At 37.5% G+C, this 18,522-nt stretch overlaps 1 protein-coding gene across 3 annotated transcripts; it reads left to right on the top strand.

The window, feature by feature from the left end:
• Positions 1-2,049: 2,049 nt before the first annotated feature.
• RB195_007867 (uncharacterized protein) lies at positions 2,050-18,046 on the top strand (the record flags this gene model as incomplete). Of its 3 annotated transcripts, XM_064181734.1 has the most annotated exons (31): positions 2,050-3,233; positions 3,368-3,426; positions 3,536-3,603; positions 5,648-5,753; positions 5,889-5,983; positions 6,217-6,267; positions 7,625-7,736; positions 8,888-9,006; positions 9,157-9,335; positions 9,708-10,196; positions 10,350-10,481; positions 11,256-11,325; positions 11,390-11,536; positions 11,609-11,743; positions 11,799-11,924; positions 11,981-12,194; positions 12,270-12,368; positions 12,860-13,041; positions 13,513-13,629; positions 13,696-13,818; positions 14,261-14,362; positions 14,521-14,640; positions 14,714-14,875; positions 14,989-15,066; positions 15,571-15,680; positions 15,736-15,814; positions 15,976-16,070; positions 16,256-16,346; positions 16,431-16,533; positions 17,419-17,544; positions 17,991-18,046. In XM_064181734.1, 31 exons carry the CDS (start codon positions 2,050-2,052, stop codon positions 18,044-18,046), a joined length of 4,929 nt encoding a protein of 1,642 aa, XP_064038503.1. The 3 variants fall into 3 exon arrangements, with proteins under 3 accessions (XP_064038503.1, XP_064038501.1, XP_064038502.1); XM_064181735.1 differs by lacking the exon at positions 6,217-6,267 and having other exon boundaries at positions 11,624-11,743; XM_064181736.1 differs by lacking the exon at positions 6,217-6,267.
• Between the last annotated feature and the right edge of the window lie 476 nt (positions 18,047-18,522).

Raw genomic sequence — 18,522 nt, 5'->3', positions numbered from 1 at the left:
CGGGTTGATTTGAAAACGAGTCTAAAGAGACTGAATTTTTGGGTCTACCGGCATTAGTTTTTATTTTCTCTCTAGAAGAAAAAGTTCCAGAAACCTCCTCGGATATTGGAAAAGTTAACTGGATCATTTGTCACCAGTCAGTTACCATTATTTCTATTTGTATTTTATTTTTCGAACATATTTTTTACGAAAATAAAAGATAACGAATAAATGATAAACAACAAACAATAATCAGAAATAATAAGATATAACAATAAAAAGAAAATTCACTCATAATAAGAAATAACAATAATAAGAGAATTCACTTAGTTTTAAAATATTTACAAATAATTTATCCACGAAACTAGTGAGTTTCCCGTCTCGGCTGGTGCCCCCCTCGGTTGTTGATCGCTCTTATCCTTTCGCCTTCGTACTCGGGGCTCGAAATCGCGGCAATCTACGATGGCCGCAGTAGTAAAATCGGGATTCCCTTCATAACAAGATGGGATAATTGAGGTTGAACTCGTTGTGTGGGTCAATTGGACGGATCCATCCATATTTCCAGGATTTCCAAGAATTCCGAGCATACCTAGGAAAATTATCTTTTCGTTTAGTTTCTCTGTTCTTTCTTTCTTTGTTTATTTTCCATGATGTAACTATTGAATCCGGAAAGTTTCAAGTTTATCGAATAGAATGTTAAGTGATTTTTTGACGCTAACTTAGTGCATTTACCTAAAATCTCACTCTTTTGTTCCTTAGCTACTTTTTTCCACTTTTTCCTTTTTTTTTCCAAGTTAATTTACACTATTTTTAAACCGTTCAGTGTGATAAACTTTGTTTTCTCAAAGTTTCCTTTCCAATGGTTGGTGTTTTTCTGTTTTAACATTTTCGCATTCCTCCTAATTGAAATAATAAAAAAAATTAAAATAATATTGATTAATTTCTAAGTTTAATTAAATTAATCAAATTTTGGATCACTCGTGTAAATTTGACTTTTTTAAAAAATGCGATTTTCACGTCCGTACGTCAACGAAATTTTCATTTTTCTCGTCTTTTTTCCTTTTTTTTAACATCGTAATATGAGTTATATGAGGTTTTTGATATTCAGTCACAAAATCAGCGATCAGAGATTGAATTTCAGGATGTAAACCAGAGTTAGAAAAAAGTATATACAAAAAATATTACGAAAATAAATAATAAAATGATAGCATGTGAAAAAAAACGAAAGTCAACCATTAAACGGGAAAATTGGCTAAAGTTTCGTGGTAGCTTCTGGCTGAAACTTCTGGAACCGCTGAAAGAGGGAAGGGAAAGGCAAACTTTCATTGTGAGAAGGCTGTAACTTGATATGCGATCGCTTTTGTGCGATTCCCGCCGGCTAAGGAGGTGCTTAGGCAAACAGATTCGTTGCGTATTAATGGGAAGGGCACTGAGAAATGCAAATCTTCTGGAGGATGCGACGGGAGTATTTGTATTCCACAAAAATTCAGTGTTTCACACGATTTGAGCCTAATTTTCTGCAATTAGTTCCTATATTTATTATTATTATTATTATTACTATTATTATTATTATTATTATTATTATTATTATTATTATTATTATTATTATTATTATTATTATTATTATTATTATTATTATTATTATTTCCTCCTCTCCGCTTATTCTAACTGCTTTATATTCGATATTTCCGAACAGCATCGGAGACTGGGGCTCTTTTGTATCCCGAGGTCCAAGTTCAAACCGATTAGCGTTTTTTTTCTGGATGAGCAAACCCTTCAACTGAGAACTCGTCCATCGTTTTCATCGTTCTCGCATCCCGACAACCTGTGTGAGTGTGTGATAGCTCGAAAATTCCCGGGCGAAATTCACGGATAGGCGTGGCCTCCGTCATCGTCATCGTGTCTTCGTCGCCGCCGCTGCCGCCGCCGCCGACACCACCGCACAGCAATCGGTGTCACTCTCCCCATGGTGCCGCCGCCGACGCCGACGCCGCTACGATTGCGATATTAGGCCATTTGCATATATTCTCACGCACTAGTCATCAGCTGAGTTGACTCCTGAGGAGAAGTATGTCCTGCGCTGCGGAGACCTATTCGACTCGTTATCCACGACCGGATAAAGCTATCTATTCGGCTGCACCAGTTAAAGCTTCGCTGGCGAGAACTGTTCCCAGCTATGATCAGCTGTACTCATCGTCGTCCTCAACCACTCAGAAACCAATCCTCAAAGCTTACGACATTGATTTATCCATACGAATTGATGCCACTTCATCGGCTTCACCACCTCGTATCGGACGAGTTACCTGTACATTCGATGAGATTGACGCGTACATCCCGAGAAGTTCCAGCACAAAACTGGATTTGCCACTAATTGTGAAACCATTGCGACAATTCGACAAAGACTCAACACTTCTGGATCGTAGAAGTCGTAGTAGTGAGGCTAGAGTTCAACCGTTGGCTGAGGTACGACCGCAACGCATAGAAGCCCCGACAATCTGTCGGCGACGTACAATGGGCGGTGCAGACGACGTGAAACCGAAATGGTACTCGAGTTCTGTCGACGGAGCTCCAGAATCATCCACTCTTCCGAAAAATTTCCTCCGAAAACCCTCGGTGTTACACACAGCCGCTCCCGTACAGGTGGAGACGATTCCATATATAGATGAAGATGTTCCGGTACAACCGCCACCACCACCAAAACCTGCCCGAAGTTTCACTCAACTCAATGGTTTCTTACAAGAAACTCCGGAATCTCCACCACTAGGCGCAGGAACGCCGCCGTCCGATTTGTTTACCTGTATTGCTAAGCCAGTGCAATTCGTGGATCCGGTCACTGCGGCTGCTTCGAGGAGTGAGAGAAACCCTAAGCCGCTTGAAAATTTAAAGTCTTCTTCCGTAAAACCGCCATTCACAAGAAATTCGTTCGTGCAGAACAATGTGGAAACGTTGCAAGAACCCATCCAGAAACGATATCCTTGGCAGAGCGCCAATTTCGTGGAACAATCACTGGAGATCAATAGGAGAATCGAAACGCCTGACGAGACACTACGTGAAGTTGTACATTATCGTGAGGATAGTGGTTATCGGTCCGACCGGAAGTCATCGTTGGATTGCTCACGGAGCATTATCTCGATCGCTAGAGGATCTGTGGAACATGTCAGTTTAGAAGATGAATCATTTAGTCAAAGTGAACCGGAGGAGGAGAGTGATGACGAGAATTTTCATCGAAGCGAAGGGGACCATACGACGAACAGGTTTGCGATATATCAACGATTTCGTTCTCTTCTTGGTGGGGGGACGGGGGGAGACTAGCCGAATTCCAGGAAAATTGATGTACATATGATGTATGTGAAGAGATCAAAAGAAATTTTTCCTCCATTTTTTTCAGCAAAAAATACAGCCTGGTATTGAGAACACAAGTTGCATTGCGGGTGAAAACTATTATAGGTGAGAAAAAGCAGATTTTTCCTTGATTTTTCAGATTTTTTCCTTGAATTTTTAGATTTTTTCCTTGATTTTTCTTTAAAATTTTATTAGCTTTTTTCTTCCTTTACAGATAAACTACTCTCAAATACCGGACGTGATCAAAGGAGGGCGTTATTTTCTCTGAAAAAGATCTTTCAGGTAATTTATTCATATTTTATTTTATTGTTATTAAAAATTTGTCTCATTCACAAATACATTTTTTCCAGTAATTATTTTCGTACATCTTATTTTATTGCTGTTTTTTTGGAATATTTGTTGATCCGTTCGTTTCGTTTTTGATTTTGCGCCTTCAAATCGTGTTTTTCTACTGGAATTGGCCATTTTTCTATGCTTTATGTGAATATCTTCTGGATTTTGTTCTTTTTGAACGTTTTAATTTCTCCTATTAACTTTATTTATTCAAAAACAGTTTGGAGGAGGGAAAAGTTTTTTCCGTAATTAGACTTTCCCATTTATTTGTGTAGCGATTTTCTCCTACGCACACTAGAACTACATTTTTTTTGTGATTCATTGAAAAATGTCCAAAATACCATTTTTATTTTGTCTCCCATATATATCTTTTATTTTAAGTTTTTCCACATTCTTCTGTTTTTTTTGCAAAAACTTTCTCTGCAGAAAACTATTCAGGAAGATTTTTTTTAGGAAGTTTAGTCTAAACTTTGGTGTGATTTCCCTAGCATATTATTTCCACAGTGTTCCAGAAAATTCTATGCGCGAAATTAAATTATTAAAAATTACCAGTTGCCGATGTTTGTCACTTTATTCTACAGTAATATAATGATACCGTACCCCGTTGATCAATTTACATATTTAGACAGTCCCTGAATGACCTGCCATTTCATACTCCACATGATTAAGAGAATTTTTCATTGGAAATAGAAACCTCCAATGAAAATCCGTAGTTATTTCTGGGAAAAAAAATTACAAGCAACGCTCACTTTCTGGACATCACCATCTCCTTTCTGTTCATTCCATTCTGAGACAGAACGTTCTCGGATGCCATTGTCCGGTGAATTGGACTTTTTTTGAAAAGCTTTTTTTTCCCTGAAATGATTTCCATCCCAGTCAGTCCTGAAGAATGACTGCACTTTGAGACGTATGGCGGTTTTGGAACTTCCATGAAAAAATCCTTCCAGAGTTTTTGTTCCTAGTCGTCGTATAGAAAACATGAACGTAAGTGCACGTTCTTTTTCATGCACTAAAGGAAGTGGTTTGAGATTTCTAGTCACGAATTCGCGTTGTGGTGCGCGGTGGTTTTTTTTGGCATTTCCTTTCAAAGCGTTCTTTTCAACGCTCACCAGGATCACACGTTTGGAGACAATGGGGGTTGAGCAGCCTGAAAATTATTGCCATCAATCATGTTATAAATCAATTAATTATTATATTAATTAAAATATTAAAATAAAATCAATGTGTAAATATAATATATTAAAAATATAAAAATAAAATCAGTGTATAAGTATAATACATTAAATAGAATATTAAAATAAAATTAATGTATGACATCAGGAAGCGATTTTTTAATCGATGATCGAAACCACTTAATCCTCGTTGTTAATATATAATACATCTCTTTCACAGAACTTAAGAATCCCTAAACGTTATTAGATCACGAGTATGGAATAATTTCCCTTAAATGTGGATAACACAACATCCTGGAAAACTTCACCATTTCGAGAAAGCACTTGAAAAGCTTAGTTTTAAAAAGAACGTTCATTTTAAATTGCTAGATATTGAAAGCTTTCTCTTTTCTTTTTCCTGTAGAATTTTTCCGCCTAACCTGAAGTTTTTAAGGTAATGTTCTATTCTAACTTTATTTTTATCCTGGAAATGGATACGTACGCGTTTTCGTCCATTCGCTGCCTTTTTATCTCTGAAAAATACATCCTTAAAATTTTTTCTTAATTACATAGGTGGAACCTATAGGTCGATCTTATAATTCATTGATTCTAGAAAGACTTTTTTTTTCTTCTTCTTTGTGTTTTTAGTTTCTTCAACATAACAAGAATACGTTTAAAAACAAAAAAAAACCACTTTATTTTTAGAAAAAGAAATCATTAGCTCTTTTTTTTACTTTATTTTAAACAATATGTGAAATTCTCCTTATTGAAGGATTAAAAAAAAAGCGTATTGATGTTTAATCTATCCTAAATTCATCAAAATGAACCCTCACTCTTTTCAGGATGACCGAGATCTTGTCCCAGAATTCGTACAAAATGGTGGTCTGGATTGTATGGTACGATTGGGGCGTTTAGCCGATCAAAATCATCAAAATTATATTTTGCGAGGTTAGTAGTGCGTGGTTTTTTTTTACCCGGGACAAAAGTTGTTGTAGTTCTGTCCGAAATGTACATTAAAAATTATTATTTACAGCTTAAAAATTATTAAAAATTGTAAAATTTAGAAAAAAAAAACATTTATAGCTCTGGGACAAGTGATGCTATACGTGGACGGTATGAATGGTATCATAGCACATAATAAAACCATTCAATGGTTATACGAATTGCTTGATTCGCCGGTACGTTACCGTAATCTCACGCAAAGCTTTTCCTTCTCTTTTTTTCACAAGAAAAAAATTTCTCTTCGTCCCATGTTCGGAGTCCCACGTCGCTGGCCCACGTTTTGTCCTCCTCCGTCCTTTTTTTTCTTCCTATTTGTTTCTTTCTTTGCTTTTTTTTTCTCTTTTTTTTCTGTTCATGTCAGCAGCGTCCAGTATTGTCCAGTATTTGTCCTTGTTTTAATTCAATTTAGTTGTACAATGTGTTCGAAAGACGTGAAATGAGTCCATTTAGACAGGAATGGGTAAGCTGCATGTGTGTATTTGCATGAAATATGAGTGTAACTTTATGTCTATCATCTTTTTCCCACGTCACTGTTCTGGAAATTTCTAGAAAAAACGGAAAAAAACTCTAATTTCATTTAAAATTTATTACTTTTTATTTATTTCATTTAAATAAACTTATTCAACTGACTTCAACTTCAATTTTGGCCAAAATATTTATTTTTTTTATGTTTCTATCATCTTTTTTCCATGCCACTATTCTGGGAATTTCTAGAAAAAAATCTGTTTTTTCCTCATTTCCTTCCCAGTCTTTTTACATAGGATTAAATTGAGGGAATTGATTTTAATTTAATTTTTATTCTATTTTTCATCACAGTAACCGTGCAGACACTACAGGAAATGTTTACATAATAAATTACAATACTGAAAGTGCTTCCATGTGCTCAATCTACATTTTCAACGATTAAAAATCCATACATTTTTAGAATAAAAGTTTAGAAACATACAAATTCGGCATAGATATTCCTTAATTCTTCCAGAAAAATATGCTGCACGCATAAATTCATCGATATTATCGGAGAAAAAAGTTAGCTAAATAGAAGCGAAAAATCATCAGAACATTTTTCAGATCGCTATGAAAGCAAATTGATCTAACTCATCTATATTTCATCCAGAATTATTTTTTCTGATTGCACTAAAGTAGATTCAAATTTTGTTGCTTGCTTGTGGTGATGACTAGAGTTTTGCCTATGTTTCTTGTGTAGTTCCACAAAAATAATCTTTTTTTATTCAAATTCTATTCAAAATTCGAAAGAGCACGAATTTTGTTCTTCATCGTTAAGATCATGTCGTGGAGGTGAAAATGAAGAAAATTCCCTTTCTCGCACAAATTTCCTTGTTAAGGTCATTTCATTCCAGAAAAAAGGGAAGAAATTTCTTATGTAAATACATATTCGTGTACATAAACCGCCTGTATTTCTAAGTGTTGTTTTTGTAGACATTTTTACTTTGTGGTGAAGGGGATTCGAAGCAAATTTAAGTGCACCCCATAGAGAGTGACGGTGGAGGATTTCTTAGTTTGAATTTCCCGCCGCCCGCGAACAAAACTCCCACCACTTCACGCGTGTGTTCCGCATGTTTTCCTCGTACTATATGGCATTTGACGACTTCCTGTTGGGATTGAATAATTGTTTCTGGAATTTGCTCCTAATTTTCTCTTGATAACATGTTACCTTAGGATCATTAGAGAATGTGTGGATACCGTGTCCGGGTGTGAAACGTTTTCGTGTGCAAAGATTTTTTTTAATAGAATTTTGAACCTCTAGACAGTATAACTCGTATTTTTCTCTTTTTTCACCTGATTACCTTCAAATTTAGTTCCGACTTGTTGTGAAAACGGCATTGAAATTATTGTTGGTGTTTATCGAATACAACGACAACAACGCACTTCTGGTCCTTGCGGCGATTTCGGCTGTGGATCGATCGAAAGGTGAGCGGTCGAGTTGTCTGTTTCCTAGCAGAAAAGAGTAGAATTGACGGAAAAAAAAACTCTAATTTCATTAAAAATGTGCAACTTCACTTCTACTTTATTTAAATCATCTATTCAAGTGAATTTAAGTTCAATTTCAGCCAAAATATTTATTTGTTTTCATTTTATTATTCTTCCGTTTGAAATTTATAATTTTTCATTTATTTAATTTATATCATCTACTCAACTGTGTTGACTAAAATCTTCATTTTTCATTCATATTTTATTACTCTCATATCATTTTATTGCATTATTTATTTATTTATTTGTTATATTTATTTTGTTTTATTTTATTTTTCTATTTTCACTTATTTTCTGTATTTTCTCCTTATATTTCGGTTTAGGGCGGGTGTAGTGTAGCGGTTAGAGGTTCCGCTTACTGCACAATCGATCGGAGGTTCAAATCCGCCCTAGTGCTCACCAACCCTTTCATCCCTCCGGGGTCGATAAATTGGTACCAGACGTGTCTGGGAGGATAAAATCACCGACTTGACCCGTAGGCTGGCCCTCGGAAGTCATTTTATAGGCCAGTTACACGTTCCTAGACCTCAAACGATTCTGAATTGAAGTGAACGTGGTGGCAGGTCCCAAGCGGATTTATCCACCCCAGAAACTTTATCCTTTACTTTTATTTCGGTTTAACTTTGGATCAGTCACAAGTCAAAATCTCTAAAGTCCCTCTTAATATGGATCTTTTCAAGTTTTTTAGCTCTAGCATTCGCCTCGAAAAAACGTCATTCAGAATTTATTTTTATTGGAATTATTATTTAAATTACTACGTTTAAAAATTACTTAAATTATTTCATAATTATTCCATTTATTTTATTCATCTTTTTGCCCTCTCAGTAAGATCATCCTTCCACGTGTTCGTGTAACACAGCCAATAGCTCTTAGCTATGCCCACCCACCTCTCATTATCGATCAATACCCGCAGCCGCCGGTTGCGGTCGCGATGCGGCTGTCACGAGAACAAAAATTTTGGCTTCAACTCCGTTTACGAGTGAAATTACATGGAAAATAACTTGTTTTCAGAAAAAAATCCACTCCAAGGCCGGTTCCAGCCACTAATCTTGCGAATAAATTTGATTTTTTTTTAATCTCTGAAATTTCAGGTCAACAGGATTGGAGTGCACTGATGAAGGTGATCTCAGAGAAGGATTCTCCTGATCCGGAAACACTTGTCTACGGAATGACCGTCATCAATAAAACACTTCGGGGGATTCCAGATAGCGTAAGTTTTGTTGCTGAGAAGAAAATATTTAGAATTAAATTAATTTGAAAATTAAAAATGCTTCTTTTTTCCTGTTTTCTACAACAATTTCTGCTCTTTCCGCCTCTTTCCGCTATTCCTTTATCGAAAATAATTCCGATTTCCGTTCAGGACACATACTATGACGCTGTTGACACCTTAGAAATGTTAGGAATGGAAGATGCGATGAAATGTATGATTAAATTGGGTAATCCGGAATTATTGGAGCAATGTCGAATTTATGAGCGTGAATTGAACAAGGAAGATGAGCGTGCGGAGAACAGCGATGAGGACGCAAACGCTCGTATGAGGTGAGCGCGTAGCAATTCGTTTCCGCATCGCAAGCTGCGTTGGCATCATTTCACCACCACCGTACGTACACATATCTTACCGTACCATCTATTAATTCCTTGTCTCTTTGTCGAGTCTCGATTTCATCTGGGTAACCGGATGCGTGGCTAGGCGAGAATTTCGCTGACGAGCGCAAATATCCAGAAAAAGTGCGGCGGAAAAAAATTAAAATGCTGCGTTTTTACTCAATAGTTTTTAATTCACTCCGGAGAAAAAAAATCCATTGGTTCACATCTCCTGCATGTTTTTTTTGTTTATTTGTTTGTTTGTTTGTTTGAGGTTGTGCTAACCATCCACATTTTTAACCCTAAACATGCATGAAAAACATTTAGACCCTCCTCAGCTGCTGTACTTGCCGCTCGACGTCGGACAAGTCTACCGAATACGAATCCCGTCCAGAAACCTATCATTGCCGTTCCGGCAACGCTTCCACGAGTGGAAGAAACGTCCACGACCACGTCAACCACTACGTTCCGATCAAATCCACCACCAACGTTCCCCGTTTCCTCTTATTCACCTCCTGCCGACACCACCACCACCACCACCACCGCCCCCGCCGCCGCCGCCGCCGCCGCTCCCTACCGACCAACAAATGGTTGGTCGTACAGTGCTATACCACCAAGGCCAAGCACTAACGGTTACGCCATACATAATGGTGAAACAAACACCCAGGATCAGGCGAAATCCGAATCCGAAACGTCACGAGGAATCAGGGAACGTCAGGAATTTTCCGCAATGGATCCTGAGCCGAGAGGTGTTCCCCATTCGGGAAATGATGATTCGGAATCCTCGAGCTCCGTTCACTCATCTAGCATGGATAGGTGTGTTGTGCATGGCGTTGTTTACTTATTTGGTTGCTGTTATTTTTTTGGTTCTAATAGAATAATGAGAGAAAAAACACCGTATACTCTTAAATATCCTGAAAATTTCGTGTCTGAGTACTAGGATGAAGGCAGAAAAATCCTATTTCTTAGAGCCCCATCACAACAAGCGTTTCATGACAACGATCGACGTTCAGTCATGAGACGACGACATCAGGAGGCTCGACAACGGCAAGAGGAACACATCGCATTCGCGCAGAGTCGGAATATGTTCGCCAAGGAAAAGTACGTTGAAAGAAAAATTCGAAAAAAATCGGAATTATTGACTAAAAGATGAATTCGAGTGTTCTCTATCAGAATCCAGAACAAGATGCTTCTTTTACTGTCATCCCTATGACCTCAGAGTGTTATTTCCTCAATCTATGAGCCCTACATTTTTTCTGACTCTGAATGTGTACCTGCATTTTCGGATTAGTTCCCTTAGATCCTATTTTCTATGACTGAAGGAAAAATTCTTCTTCCATAACTTTCGTAACATTTTCTCTTCTCTTTTTTCCCGAACCTTTCCTGAAAATCAGGGCCCCCTCTCAATACGGCTAATCTTCCATTGAATCTTCTAACTTTGTTTGACTTGATCCAGAAAAAACTTCAATCGAAAAACCATTCATCCTTCAAGTTTCCACCTTGGACCTACAGAGCTTTTGTGGCGTCATAGAAGAAATTTTGAGTTTTACACATGTTTTTCTTAAAATATATTTTTTCATAGTTCACTTTTTTTTCAAAAATTGTGAAAAATTCCTAGAGACGTTAGGAAAGTACTTCTAAATCTGGAAATTTGAAATTTCATTTGAAAAAACTAATAAAATAGAGTTTGCAGATATCCTATAAATTTTCAGAAATTGCAGAAAAAAAAACAAAAATGGGAAAACATGAAATGAAAAAAAAAGAGCAGAAATCACTAATTTATTTATTATCAAAATTATTTATACCTAATTTTAATTTTAATTTATTTGTTTATTATTTATGCGTAATTTATTAACGAAATAAATTTTTTTCTAGTGAACCACCATCAGAACCGAAATCAAGCTTACCATGGAGAAATGAGGCAAGCGAGCAGAATAACATCGCCGTAAGTAGTCGAATAAAGAATTAGACCTTGAATTAGCTTAATTTTAATATTGATTTTTTTCAAGAAACCTAAAAATGAACCACCACTTCAAAAGAAAATCCCCGAACCTATTCGAATCGTGGACGATACGCCGAAAAAAGTCCCGGAACCGATTCGAATAGAGAGTCACCAAGAAAATGATCGTGTCGAGCATGTTGAGGATGAGCATACAGTACGATTTCCTCGAATATTTTGATATTTTCGTGGAATTCCATATACTCTAATCCAAATGAATATATTTTAGGAAGAAAATTTACAGGTGAAGGCCCCACCTCCATCATTCCCGATGATCTTCTCACCTACGGAACAGAAAATCATGGAATTCCCTGAACCGGTTAAAGAACCGGAGCCAGAGAGGCCGCCACCGCCGAAAGCGAAAGTAAGAGTGTTTGAAAGTTCTATATATGGTTATCCAAAAGAAAAATCCTCTCCAGATCGAAAAAGACGATGGTGGTGGCGGATTTGCAGCACTTCTCCAGAAAAGAGCTGCAAAAGCAGCCGAAGGGAATCGCAACGCTTTCACACAGAAAGAAAGTGAAGCTGACATACAGTGGAAGAAGGTGAGAGGAGTTTAGAGTTAGGATTATCCTGATTTTCATGGATATCTACCGTTTAGGCAGCTGAGAACCTGAAATCTCGACCGCTGATTATCAACGACTTGGACTTCAGCGCTTTCCATGCGGAAGAGTTTGAGCAGGATCCGCTGGTGATGGCTAGACTTGCACAAATGGCTCAGGATAAAGGCCTGTTACCCGGCGGTTCACGGCCAGGAATGAACGGTGGCCCACCGCCACCACCGCCTCCCGGAGGGATTCCATTGCCACCCAGATGTGAGCTACAAAATTAGCGATTCTTCCGGCATCGTTTTCAAAAATTTTTTTTTATGTTTTTTTTTTCTTTTCAAGTGCAAGGACAAGTCGGTGGTGTACCTCCTCCACCTCCTCCATTACCCGGTGGTGTTCCTCCGCCACCACCACCAAATTTCAAGCGGGAGTCGAGTCCAGGTGAGATGAGAGAAAACAGATTCTGACCGATTAAAATTTTCCTTTAATTAACTAGTAAAATTTACAGAATTAAATTTTGATGAACATTATCTGAATAAAGGCACCACTGCACGAATCTGGTGTGGTATAGATTTTCGCTGGAGTATAGTTATATTTTCTGCTATCCGGACGACCCGATATAGCTATTCATTTCACTCGACGAATCGCAGGCGGGGGCGGGACGAAAGGGTGGCACGTTGCATTAGAGGACATCGTAGCGAACCGCATTCTGAAGTCATCTGTCTACGGTGATATAGGGGGAGCTGAGATGAACCACCCCTGTATTCATAATCTGCGACCCGATATAGGTATACTTTAACGGAAATCCGTACCACGCCAGATTCATGGGGTGATGCCTTAAAAATCCAGAGTTATCCTGGTCATCCAAGGTTGATATTAAAGTCCAGGGCCTTATTATTGGCTCTGCTCGACCTTAATCCCGAAAAATTCAGGTCCGTCCACCGGTAAAGGCGTCATCAAATTGCATTGGAAGCCTACATCAGCCGAACCGCCTCCGGTGCCGTCATTGAAACAGAAGGGATCATTCTGGAATAAACTGGAGCAACCATTGATTGACGCCAATAAACTGGTTCAACTATTCGAGACAAAGCATAACAAGGAAGTTACCCTCAAGGTAAACTGCCATACTTTGGGACCTTAAGAAGTTTTTGATTAACGAGATTTTAAATGACTTACAAGTTAGTATTGAATTCTCACCGTTTCTTTTTATTTTTTAAATTTTTTTATTAATATTGAATTGAAAAATGTTTCCTATCCATACGAAGCAGCGCAGAAGGGGACTTATTCCCGCCTAACAAGCGACACTGCTGATTTTTATTGGCTTGACACTTTATTTCATTGATCTAAAAATTTACAAAAATCAGCATCAAAAACCAAAAAAATCATCTTGTAGGGAAAAAAGTGCCGTTTTAAACAATTTTACATTACATGGTGTTAAACTTCTCCTTTTCCGTGTGTTTAAATTTTATTAAGATTTCTAATGTTAATTTTTATTTAAATAGTCGAAATTAAAAAAAAAAACGCCATTACTTATGCGTCAATCTAGTAGTCATTATTTATTTCGGATTCGGGTTTTATTTTCCAGAAACCAATCGATGCAAAACCAGCTGTACTACAAGTGCTATCCATGAAACGTTCTCAAGCTATCAACATCGGTTTAACGAAACTACCACCAATTAATGTGATTCCTACCGCGATCATGGTAAGACAGCGATTTCTTGGATATTATCCACAATCACGCAAAATTACACTAAATTATCACGTTCAGAAATTTGACTCAATGGTTCTGAATAAGGATGGAATCGAAAAGATTCTGAAAACAATGATGCCGACCATGAAAGAAGTGGAAGAGATCCAGGAAAAGCAAATGGAACATCCTGAAATGACATTGGTAAGAAGTAACAGTGTTTATTTGTGCACTGTACGAGTTTTCGTAGCCGTGGAAATAATCGTACGAAGCAAAAAATGTTCGAAAATGCCTAGGGACCAGTTCTCGCAAGGTGTACAAAAATGTTCTTCTTTCAGTTTGATAAGGGTATGCGAATCGAATGAGGAATAAACATTTTTTTGAATACCTCCTTGACAAAAAAGTTTTTAAAAGGACATTACAACAATGTCGTGATACTTTAAGAACCAAAAATTAAAGGAAATAATCATCAAAAAAAGAATTTTTAAAAAATCAAATTAAAATCAAAAATCAAAAAGGAGAAGAAAGTGCTACAGGAGGTACATGGGGACGTTGAATGAGGCAAATAAGGTGTCTGTGCATAAACTTCCGTATATTTGCCAATGGCGCACAAATTTTTGGATTTCCTGAAATTTCATTCGTTCAGGGTAACGCGGAGCAGTTTATGCTTATGCTATCAAAAATTCCTTGCCTTCTGGAGCGTTTGAAATTGTGGATTTTCACTCTGGACTATAAGACAATGGAGAAGGTGAGTCTTCTTCTGGAAAATCATTGCATGATATGACCGAGGGGCAGAAAACCTGTCTAATTCTGTGGAAAAATATCATCTATGTAAATAAAGTAAATAAAACAAATAGACAAAGTAATAAAATATAAAAAACAATCAGTCGTGATTTGCGACTTCAGGATATCGCTGAACCGTTGATGGATCTCCAATTGGCCATGAAAGAGATGGAAGAATCGAAAACATTCCGAAAAGCGATGAGTATTCTTCTAGCTATGGGGAATACCCTTAGTGGAACTGAAGTTCGTATTTTTTTTTCTTCAGGATCTTATTTATTCCTTGCAGCCTTCGTATTGATCGAAATTATTTCTACAGATCAAAGGTTTCCAACTCGACTATCTGTCAAAAGCATCCGAAGTGAAGGATCCCGTGTACAAGCACACTTTGACCTATCATTTGGCTGAATACATGCTTGAACATTATCCGGAAGGAACGGATCTGTACACTGAGTTCGGCGCCGTTGCCCGGAGTGCTAGGGTTCGTCCAGAACGCGAAATTTGTAGCCATTTTTCCATAAATGGAGAATTTTTATATGGATTTCAAAATTCTCTCTGGTAAAAAATATTGCGGAAGAAAATCCTATAATTCAGGTGGACTACAAGGAATTGTTCGACAATCTGAAACGACTTGAAAAAGAGTGCAAAGCAAGCTGGGATTATCTGGCAAAGGTAGGTCACGAGAAGACGTTAAATGTTGTGTGGAGGCTCCCATCCAAGTCAGAAAAAACCGTACACTCATACGAATTTTTTTCGTGGCTGACCTACAGTGCAGGTCTGTGCTATGGGACCCTCGCCAAACTCCGCTCCTTGGCTGTAATCCAGCGACAAGCAACGTCATGATCGTAGATAGCAGATATTGCAGGTGAATATGATCGTGTAGATCGCTCATATTCACCTGCTAACAGTTGAAAATCACATCGGCTCACAAATTATTATTTACAAAACTAAATAATTAAATTCAATAAGTAAAAATAAAATAAACAGTAAATACATGATTAAATCTGCAAAAATTGTTTACAAAAAAATAACAAAAATTTATGTAGGCGTAGTTTGCGGCAAAAATTGTTCAAACAAGACGAAAACGTTTGGATGGGACCCAACTCTTCCTTTTTTTTTCTTTTTTTTGTCTGTTTGTCAATAGCATGGCTGTCAATAGCATGGAAATATTTTCAGATCGCCAAAAATGATAACTCGACCATGAGACAAAAAATCAACGACTATCTGACCGATGTTGCTCAAAGAATCCATCAACTTAACACCATTTACAACGTTACTAAGAACAGGTAGATCATTTCTGCTAATCAATAAGTACTGGTCAATTTAAAGGTCCCATTGAAGGTGGCACGCTTTCCTGATCTATTTCGGATACTCTGTGAACGAAATTCCCGATCAAAATCCTAATGAAGTGTTTAAAATGGTGAGTTCATCCACATCGAACCTATAAAAAAATCCTATATTTTGAGGTGTCTTCTTACGGGGAGAAAAATTTATACGTAAACAAAATTTTCAAAATTTTTCAATTTCAATTTTCAAAAGAAAATAAGTTGGGGGAAAATTTTTCTAAAAAAAAAATCTCAGGTCACCGAATTTGCATTGGAGTATCGTACCACCCGTGAGAAAATTCTACAGCAACGTAAGCGGATGGCCGAGAAACGAGAGAGGAATAAAACAAGGTGAGGAATTTAAATTAAATTGAAATTAAATTAAATTGTTAATTAATTAAAGTAGGATGCAGACATTCTTGAAAAAATTAAAGACTATTAGGGCAAAACTGAGGTGGGAAAAAAACCAGTTTCAAAAAATATTAGATAAGGATTTTCAGAGAAAAATTTTGATGATTTTGAAAAAAAAAATTCAGAGGAAAGATTTGGGCCCTCGAGCAGCAACAAGACAATGGTGATCTGACAAGGCGGCGAAGGCCACCGCCGAATACACAGAATTCGTTGCAGGTGAAAGTTGAATGATTTTGAAGGAATTTTTCTTTTTTTCCAGAAAAAAAATTGAATATCCAAGGTAAAATCAAATGATTTCAGCGACATGAGGAGATGTCCCGAATGTTAACCGGTCTCGCGGATGGTGGTGATGGAACGTTGAGAAGACGTGCACGACCGCCTGTAGATGCAAATGCCAATAAAGGTAAGCGGTGGAGAATCTTGTGTGTTTTTTGGATAATTAATTTGTCCTCCGGAGAATACCTCCAGGGATCCTGGTTGTGTCGTAGGTGTGAAGGTTTTTTTCTCAATTTTCTTCGTCAGCAATCGTTGGGACGCGCATAATTCCGGTGAACGCGTCGCGGTCATTTGATTCAACATGAGTACCAGTGCCCACGACCGTTTTTTTTTTCAAAAGGACTTTTATTCTTCATTTTTTTCTGTTAAGAAAATAGACTCACATATTACTATATAATTATTTCTATATTATATTACGTCCTGAGGGTTGTCCATCCGAAAAAAATTGCACAAAAATCATGCGCTGCAGCACTTATGCTGGATCAGATGACCGCGACGCGTTCTCTGGAATTAGACGCGTGCTAAGAACTCTTCTTCTACGGAACAATACCGTATCAGGCAAAAGTACTGTCTAACGTCATTAATGGGGATTTTGCAAGGTTATCCATTGCAGTGTGAAGCTGAACAGCTGTGAAATTAGTGGATAATTAAAGAACTGTCATGATACGGTTAATTTTTTAAATATAAAATATGCTCCAACTGGTTTTGTAAGAAATTTCTTAACAGATCTTCCGCCTTTTTTTATTTCTGCAGAGAAGTATCTGAAAAATTAACTGCCATGCCCACACACGCCGTGGAGCCAAATTTTTCGCGAATCTACAGAAGAAATGTGCTGAAATGCGGGCGTTGTTCCCTACTGATTTTATCGATTGATTTTATTGCGCGTGTTAGGACTAGAAATATTGACCGTGGGGTTAAAAGTTATAGTTATCCGTTGCTAAAAAAAATACAAAGAGGCCCTAGAAATCTACTGTTAACTCAATTTTTCGAAGCTGTCACTATATAATTCCAGATTTACCGGATCCTGCTAACGATTCTCCTGAAGACGAAATCCTTAATGGACTTGTGAAAGCGGCTACTCTACAGTCGGAAAGCAGAGATCATCGACGGAAAGCGCGTCAGTTTAATCGCAAATCCTGTGAGTTCTGCTGTGAATTGTTGGTTAATCGACAGCTTGGATCTTTCAGAGAAGGTCTTTACGAGAAGAATTCAAGCTTAAAGGCATCATCTCACGAATCTGAGGTGGTACGGAATTCAGGTGGAGTATTCGTATAAGGCGTGTGCACACGGTGCTGGCGCGCTCCAATCGAACTCGTTGTGGAAAATAGCGCACCGGAACGCTCGAAGCCACATCTTCCGGGCCGTTTTTTTTTATGGCAATCAGGAAGAAATAGACGGAATCACCCACCTCTCCATAATCTACGACTTCGTATAGGCATAACCCACCTGAAATCCGTACCACCTCAGATTCGTGGGGTGATCCCTTAAGGAATAAAATCATGCAAATCTGATTTATCCATGGAATTCAATCATCAGTACCAGAAACTATTTTTAAGGTTTCATTATAAGACATTTCTATTTTAGTGCGACGTACTAGGACATTAAAACTTGTGGATGGACAGCTAGAAACAAACTACTAAGTACTTAGAAGCTCACTCATTTCAATAACCCGACAATTTTTGGAAAGAAATTTCCATCGTTTCATTTCTAGTCGCTGTACACTGCCGCTGTACGATTTAATATCGTGTGATTATTCGTTTTATTTCTAGAGTTGTACACGCTAGAATTATTTTCATCATCTGAAATTCGTTTCTTTTTTCTTCGTGTGTGTTTGTGTGTTCATCTGAGAACGTCTTATCTTCACTGGTATTTTATGTAGCTCTATAATTCGCAGAGACGCATAATCGTTACGTTTTCCTAATGCATTTGTATTTTTCTCTCCTTTTTCTCCTTTTTTTTACGTCGTCTTCGTTGCTTTCTTTCTAATTTTCTCATCTTTTATTCTCTCGTTCGATTCGTGTTCGCTCGACATTTCCTGAGTTGAACAGGTGGTCTGTTCGCTCGGCTCGGCTAACCAAAAGAAAAAAAAAAGAAAAATTATAGAAGAGAAAATATT

This window comes from Necator americanus, chromosome I (assembly GCF_031761385.1).
Source record: "Necator americanus strain Aroian chromosome I, whole genome shotgun sequence".
In the NCBI taxonomy this organism is placed as follows: domain Eukaryota; kingdom Metazoa; phylum Nematoda; class Chromadorea; order Rhabditida; family Ancylostomatidae; genus Necator; species Necator americanus.
The sequence above is the reverse complement of the archived record's forward strand: the minus strand, read 5'-3'. Positions and strand labels throughout refer to the sequence as shown.